Source organism: Rhinolophus ferrumequinum, chromosome 3 (genome assembly GCF_004115265.2).
Source record: "Rhinolophus ferrumequinum isolate MPI-CBG mRhiFer1 chromosome 3, mRhiFer1_v1.p, whole genome shotgun sequence".
NCBI classification, from domain to species: Eukaryota; Metazoa; Chordata; class Mammalia; order Chiroptera; family Rhinolophidae; genus Rhinolophus; species Rhinolophus ferrumequinum.
Window position 1 is genome coordinate 103,910,460 of NC_046286.1, and position 8,002 is coordinate 103,918,461.

The 8,002-nt window shown below is 53.2% G+C and overlaps 1 protein-coding gene across 1 annotated transcript; it reads left to right on the forward strand.

Moving 5' to 3' along the window:
* The first annotated feature begins 2,376 nt into the window (after positions 1 to 2,376).
* On the forward strand, positions 2,377 to 4,990 carry LOC117020718 (serine/threonine-protein kinase MARK2-like). Its single transcript, XM_033103322.1, has 3 exons — positions 2,377 to 4,038; positions 4,182 to 4,308; positions 4,416 to 4,990. The coding sequence occupies exons 1-3, from the start codon at positions 2,377 to 2,379 to the stop codon at positions 4,988 to 4,990; spliced, it is 2,364 nt and encodes a 787-aa protein (XP_032959213.1).
* Positions 4,991 to 8,002: the final 3,012 nt, after the last annotated feature.

Sequence of the window (8,002 nt, forward strand, 5' to 3'; positions counted from 1 at the left end):
CTGAAACCGCGTATTGGACCAACCCTACGTATGCCATGTTTCCCTATAGGTTCTCACCTATGATAAAGTTGAATTTATAAATTAGGCTCATAGAGATTGAAACACGAATTACAGCGATATACTGTAATCAAAATGATACGAGCTTGGTCTCTCTCTCAAAATGCCTTATCGTACCGTACTCACTCTTCCTGTGATAACATGAAAAGATATAAGTCCTCCGATGAAATGAAGGGAGGTGTAGACACTGGGCCACGGATGATTCACGTCCCCGGCGAGATGCAGTGACGTAGGGAGAGATTTCATCAAGCTGCTCGGAATGGTGCATCGTTTAAAACTTATGAGTTGTTTACTTCTGGCATTTTCCTTTCCATATTTTTGGACCTCAGTGGACCACAGGTAACTGCGACCTTGGAAAGCGAAACCGTGGGTGAGGGGGGATTGCTGTGTTTGCACGTATCCTGCATACATCCTCCTGTGTACTTCAAACCATCCGTAGGTTACCTGTACTATCTAACATAATGTAAATGCTGATTTAATACTTGGTACACTGTATTGTTTAGAGAATAATGACAAGAAAAAAGCCTCTACATGTCCAGTACAGAAACAGCCATCCATCGTGGCTCTAACTACATGGTCACATCAGCAACAACGTAACTTTTTTATTTTTTTTCCCCCTGAACATTTTCTATCTGAGATGGGGTGAATTCCCAGATGTATTTGTGCTCTGAGCCCTGCAGGTCTCCATCCTGGCAGTGGGGCATGGGGTGCAGTTTGGGGGTCACCCCAACTTCTGCTGCAGCTGAAATTGGTAGAAAAACATGGGGTCCCTCTAGGTGCTGCTGTGTCTCGTCATCCCTGGGATGTGAGTGGTCACTGCCCTCAGGCTAGAAGAGGTCCCGTCCCCAGGCCATGGCAGCTGGGTCCCACTGAAGCCCCTAAGCAGCTGGAGGACAGAAGGTGCGGAGCCAGGCTTGTGATATCGAGGGCTTTTTCTTCCTGCCTCGGCTTCTTCCTCTTTTTTTTTTTTTAAATTAAAGAAGTTAATTTATTATACACCAAAGCAGCGATTCTCAAAGGGCAGCACCATTTCTTGGCTGAGGGAATGGAATGAGGGGAATGGCTGAGGGGATAGCATACCTTAGGGACTTTTCAAAATGCAACACTATCCACCACCCCACCATCCCTGGAATAACATTCTAATATACATATTTTTTGAAGCATCTTACAGATTTTAATTTCTAATAGAGTCAATGTCAATCTTTAATATCTCACATAAACAAAAAGCTCTTTGGGGTACCCCCCCCCTTTGTGTTTCCAGAGTAAAGGGGTCAGTCATGAGACCAAAAGCTGAGAAAAACCACTGTGGTTTATCCTCAGCAGTGATTGGTCCGTTTCTTGCTCTGACCTCATAAAGCACCATTGTGATGGAATTACCAGCAACTGCATATAAGGCCCTGGCTCGCCTGAGATTTTGTCCTTTATAGCCCAGGAAGCTGTTTTGTGGTGACCTGTCGGACTTGGACGTTTTAGCTTGTTTTCTTCTTTATTCCCCCATTTTATTTTTTCTTTTCACTCATTTCTTTTTCTCAATTATTTTTATTATTATTTTCCTTTTATTTTTCTTTGCTCTCTCTCCCCATTATTGTTTTGTTCTCTTTTTTCTCCTTCTAATTTTTTGTTCTCATTTTTATTATTTTCTTTTTCTCTCTCTCCCCATTATTCTTTTGTTCTCTTTTTCCCCTTCTTCTAATTTTTTGTTCTCATTTTTATTATTATTTTCCTTTGCTCTCTCTCCCCATTATTCTTTTGTTCTCTTTTTTCTCATTCTTCTAATTTTTTTGTTCTCATTTTTCTTTGGTTTATTATTTTCTGTCATTTTTGATACAGATAGTATATTTTGTTACCATAGTTAGTACAGTTATTAGTAGAGTTAGCAATATTTTTGATATAGTATATTTTTTTAGCATAGTTAGTACATTTTTTATTGTTTATTAATAGTAATATTTTTGATATAGATAGTATATTTAGTTAGCATAGCTAGTAGTTCTTGTTTTTAAGTTAGTAATATTTTTATATAGTTAGTATATTTAGTTAGCATAGTTAGTACAGTTATTATTAGGAGAGTTAGTAATATTTTTGATACAGTATATTTCATTAGCATAGTTAGTACATTTATTATTGTTTATTAATAGTAATATTTTTATACAGTTTAGTATATTTAGTTAGCACAGTTAGTAAAGTTGTTATTAGAACAGTTAGTAATATTTTTCATATAGTTGGTATATAGGTAGCATAGTACAGTTATTATTAGTAGCAGAGTAGGAGTCATTAGTGTCGTCAGGTAGTGTAGTTAGCTAGTGTAGGTAGCCGGTCACCATGGCCCATGAATCTGCAGCCGCACTCGCTGCACAGCTGCTTCGTCTTGACGATTACGAGCTCCTGTACACCATCGGCGAGGGCCGCCACGGCAAGGTGAAGTTGGGCCGACACCTTCCGACCGGGACCCAGGTGGCCATCAAAATCATCCAGAGGCCGGGCGTCGACAGAGATCCGAGACGTGGTCTGCAGGAAGTCCGCTGCATGCTGGGCTTGCGTCACCCAAACATCGTGCAATTATTCGAGGTGATCGACACCGACAAATCGTCATTCCTTATAATGGAACATGCGAGTAGAGGGGACTTGGGGGGTTACCTGGCGACCCATGGTCGCATGGAAGAAAGTGCGGCCCGACGCACCTTCCGGCAACTTGTGTCCGCGGTACATTATTGCCACGAAAAGGGGATAATCCACAGGGACGTGAAGCCACAGAACGTGCTCTTAGACTGTAACATGGACGCCAGACTTGCAGACTTTTCAATGAGTACACCATTCAATGGCAGCAAGCTGAGCACGTTTTGTGGCACCCCCCTGTACACAGCCCCAGAACTCTTCCAGCGAAAAGGGTACGACGGTCCTCCAGTGGACATCTGGAGTCTGGGGGTGGTGCTGTACCACATGGTCACTGGCACCACCCCTTTTAAGGGAAAGTACTATATGGAGCTGGTGACGCACATAATGAGTGGGATCTATACTGTACCACCGTACATAACAGTCGAGCTGCAACGCCTCCTCGGCAAATTAATCACCAGGAACCCCGCGGACAGAAGTTCTCTAACGGAAATCCTGCCAGACCTGTGGCTAAACAGCGGCTACCTGGAGGAGCTCAGGCCTTTCGCTGAGCCGGACAGCGACGACCTGGACCCCCGTGTGGAACAGCAGATGCTCGACATGGGCTTCGAGCGGGAGGAGATTCAGAACGCGTTAGCACAGAATACGTACGATAACATCATGGCGACGTATCTGATGCTAACTGCAGAGAAGTCCAGGGAACCGAACCGCACCAGCGTGTTAAGGCCCTTCAAATTGATTGAGCCTAAGGACTTTCTTCGCTCCGCAGATACGGAGGCCGAGACACAGCCGCGGCCAAAGGACGTGGAGCCAGGGCAGGGGACCGAGGATGCCGCAGGACCTTCAGGCAGCCCGAGGTCCAGGAAGGCCACACCCGGACCCAGCCCCAAGTCCAGGAAGGCCGGTCTCCAACCCAGCGCCAAGGGGAAGAAGGTCACGCCGCGACACAGGCCGCAGCTGAAGACCGCCTTTCCCAGACCCAGTCCGAAGTTGAGAAGAGCCACTGCCCGAGCCAGCCCAAAGTCCACAAGTGCCACTCCCAGAACCAGCCTGAAGTCCAGGACCGCTGCCCAACCACCGGACTCGGACTCGGACTCGGACTTGGACTCGAGGCCCACCACTCCTCCACCGACGGCGGAGTCAGGGGTGAGTCCCACCCCTCCCCCACCAACGGCGGAGGACTCAAGGCCCACCCGTGCCCCACCAACGGCGGAGGACTCCAGGCCCACCCGTGCCCCACCAACGGCGGAGTCAGGACCGAGGCCCACCCGTCCCCCACCAACGGTGGAGTCAGGGGTGAGTCCCACCCCTCCCCCACCAACGGCGGAGGACTCGAGGCCCACCCCTCCCCCACCAACGGCGGAGTCAGGGGTAAGTCCCACCCCTCCCCCACCAATGCAGGACTCGGACTCGAGGCCCACCCCTTCCCCACCAACGGCAGAGTCAGGGGTAAGTCCCACCCCTCCCCCACCAATGCAGGACTCGGACTCGAGGCCCACCCCTCCCCCACCAAGGACGGAGGACTCGAGGCCCACCAGTGCCCCACCAACGGTGGAGTCAGGACCGTGGCCCACCCGTGCCCCACCAACGGCGGAGTCAGGACCGAGGCCCACCCGTCCCCCACCAACGGCGGAGTCAGGGGTGAGTCCCACCCTTCCCCACCAGTGCCGGACTCGGACTCGAGATCCACCCCTCCCCCACCAACGGCAGAGTCAGGGTTAAGTCCCACCCCTCCCCCACCAATGCAGGACTCGGACTCGAGGCCCACCCCTCCCCCACCAACGGCGGAGGACTCGAGGCCCACCAGTGCCCCACCAACGGTGGAGTCAGGACCGTGGCCCACCCGTGCCCCACCAACGGCGGAGTCAGGACGGAGGCCCACCCGTCCCCCACCAACGGCGGAGTCAGGGGTGAGTCCCACCCTTCCCCACCAGTGCCGGACTCGGACTCGAGGCCCACCCCTCCCCCACCAACGGCAGAGTCAGGGGTAAGTCCCATCCCTCCCTCACCAATGCAGGACTCGGACTCGAGGCTTACCCCTCCCCCACCAACTGCGGAGGAGATGAGGACCAGCACTCCTACACTCAAAGGGGATCCGAAGTATGCCACCCCTAGACCAGCCCCCCAGTATGGCCCTGGGGACTCTTCCTCCACCCATAATACCAGCAGCACCAGGAGCAGTAGCAGCAGCTGTGGAAGCGCAGAAGGAAAAAGCCAGGGCCGGCGGGGACTGGCTAGAAGGTGCTTCCATTTTCTAAGGAAGCTTTGTTGCCTCCCACTGAAGGAGGGGTACTACAAAAACAATCAGATAAAGCCCATTTAAATTTCACACGCCAAGCCAGGGTGTAGTGCAATGGATCCCGCCGACTACGCCATGTGTCGTGCGGGGCGTCCGGCGGGGTATCCTGCCGACTACGCCAAGTGTCGTGCGGGGTGTCAGGCGGGGTCTCTGGTCCCACTCCCCACACAAGAACGCAGGACATGGTGAGGCCAAAAAGGAACACTCACGGAGCCATAGGTAGGGGAGTCACACCACTATACTCTCACTGGCGGCTGGGTTGGAGACACAGGAACCAGGAGCAACACAATTCTCAACCCTCACTGTGCAGCTTGCAGGCTCAGCCTCCATCTTCTTGCTAGCTCCCCCTTTTTCTGCTAGCCTAGCCACAGCAGTTATATTCATGGCCAATGGCTCACTGGTTACAGCTGATGGCCAACCAGCCACAGCTTCTGGCCATTTGATCACAGTCGATGGCCATTTCCTACCTGAGCCAGCACCTTTCTATGTGAGGCCGAGAGCCTGGAAACTGCTTTTTGGGGCTCTGTCCCCACTCTCCACCCCTACAGGGTCTCGCTTCACAATCTACGCGACAAGCGTCTTCCGCGAGGGGCCCTGTGCAAGGAGCCTGGAGGTGAATGCTATTTCCTGGACACAGCCAAACTCTCTGGTCACAACCAGGGTTTCTCAGGGCACCACCAGTACTTCTGGGCACAGCCAGACTACCTGGACTTCTTAGGGTACCACTGGTCTCTCCGGGCACAGCCAGGGTTTCTCAGGGCACCACCAGTACTTCTGGGCACAGCCAGACTTCCTGGACTTCTTAGGGTACCAGTAGTCTCCCCGGGCACACAAGGACCTCTCAGGGCACTGCCACTCTCTCTGGACACAGCCAGACTTCCTGGACACAGCCAGGGCTCTCAGGGCACTGCCACTCTCTCTGGACACAGCCAGACCTCCTGGACTCAGCCAGGGCTCTCAGGGCACTGCCACTCTCTCTGGACACAGCCAGACTTCCTGGACACAGCCAGGGCTCTCAGGGCACTGCCACTCTCTCTGGACACAGCCAGACTTCCTGGACACAGCCAGGGCTCTCAGGCACTGCCACTCTCTCTGGGCCTGTCAGGGTACCGTGCTGGAACAACAGCGTCTCACAGTCAAGGTGCTTACATATTCTCAATGGTGGCCGGTCAAGACACAAAAGCAAATATCCGCCAGTTCCATTATATGGTGGTATGTTCCCAAACAGTCAAGTGATCAATTAAATTAGGGATGGAAGGCAATTCCCCATAGTCCATAGTCATTTGCCAGGGCTGTCCTGGGGGTGAGTGATGACCTTGACCTCACCCTCAGCTCCCACGGAGGACTCAGCAAGCCTTTCCTCCTGGGACTACAAGTCCTGCATCCGGGCTGTCTCAGCAAGCACTTTCCAGCCCACGGGCCGCAACAACCTTCGCTTTCTCTGGCCTCTGCTGGTTGGGGAACCATCCACGTCTAACCACCCCTCCACGGGGATCCAGCTCCCAGGCAGCTGCTCCTCCTGGTCTTCCTGCAACTAAGTGTTCATAGGCACAAACTGCTGCACCGTCCTTTGGAGATCTTTGGCCGGCACCGTACCCTGCTCGCTGCGCCATGTGTCATGGGGGGAGTCATGAGGGGCGGCCTGCGGGGTGTCAGGCGGGGTATCCTGCCGACTACGCCAAGTGTCATGCGGGGTGTCAGGCGGGGTCTCATGAGGGGTGTCTGGTCCCACTCCCCACACAAGAACGCAGGACATGGTGAGGCCAAAAAGGAACACTCACGGAGCCATAGGTAGGGGAGTCACACCACTATACTCTCGCTGGCGGCTGGGTTGGAGACACAGGAACCAGGAGCAACACAATTCTCAACCCTCACTGTGCTGCTTGCAGGCTCAGCCACCATCTTCTTGCTAGCTCCCCCTTTTTCTGCTAGCCTAGCCACGGCAGTTATATTCATGGCCAATGGCTCACTGGTTACAGCTGATGGCCAACTAGCCACAACTGCTGGCCATTTGATCACAGTCGATGGCCATTTACTACCTGAGCCAGCACCTTTCTATGTGAGGCCGAGAGCCTGGAAACTGCTTTTTGGGGCTCTGTCCCCACACTCCACCCCTACAGGGTCTCGCCTCACAAGACAAGCGTCTTCCGCGAGGGGCCCTGTGCGAGGAGCCTGGAGGTGAATGCTATTTTCTGGACACAGCCAAGCTCTCTGGTCACAGCCAGGGTTTCTCAGGGCACCACCAGTACTTCTGGGCACAGCCAGACTTCCTGGACTTCTTAGGGTACTACTAGTCTACCCGGGCACACGAGGGCCTCTCAGGGCACTGCCACTCTCTCTGGACACAGCCAGGGCTCTCAGGGCACTGCCACTCTCTCTGGGCCTGTCAGGGTACCGTGCTGGAACAACAGCGGCTCACAGTCAAGGTGCTTACATATTCTCAATGGTGGCCGGTCAAGACACAAAAGCAAATATCTGCCAGTTCCATTACATGGTGGTATGTTCCCAAACAGTCAAGTGATCAATTAAATTAGGGATGGAAGGCAATTCCCCATAGTCCATAGTCATTTGCCAGGGCTGTCCTGGGGGTGAGGGATGACCTTGACCTCACCCTCAGCTCCCACGGAGGACTCAGCAAGCCTTTCCTCCTGGGACTACAAGTCCTGCATCCGGGCTGTCTCAGCAAGCACTTTCTAGCCCACGGGCCGCAACAACCTTCGCTTTCTCTGGCCTCTGCTGGTTGGGGAACCGTCCACGTCTTCCCACCCCTCCACGGGGGTCCAGCTCTCAGGCAGCTGCTCCTCCTAGTCTTCCTGCACCTGAGTGTTCATAGGCACAAACTGCTGCACCGTCCTTTGGAGATCTTTGGCCGGCACCGTACCCTGCTCGCTGCGCCATGTGTCATGTGGGGAGTCATGAGGGGCGGCCTGCAGGGTGTCAGGCGGGGTATCCAGCCGACTACGCCAAGTGTCATGCGGGGTGTCAGGCGGGGTCTCATGAGGGGTCTCTGGTCCCGCTCCCCACACAAGAACGCAG

What these genes read in the sequence shown, in the direction of transcription:
- LOC117020718 (XM_033103322.1), top strand. Translation starts at nt 2,377, where the DNA reads ATGGCCCATGAATCTGCAGCCGCACTCGCTGCACAGCTGCTTCGTCTT. An exon ending in CACCAACGGCGGAGTCAGGG is followed by an intron (nt 4,039 to 4,181) that starts GTAAGTCCCACC and finishes TCCCCCACCAAG; the next exon opens with GACGGAGGACTCGAGGCCCA. An exon ending in CACCAACGGCGGAGTCAGGG is followed by an intron (nt 4,309 to 4,415) that starts GTGAGTCCCACC and finishes CCACCAATGCAG; the next exon opens with GACTCGGACTCGAGGCCCAC.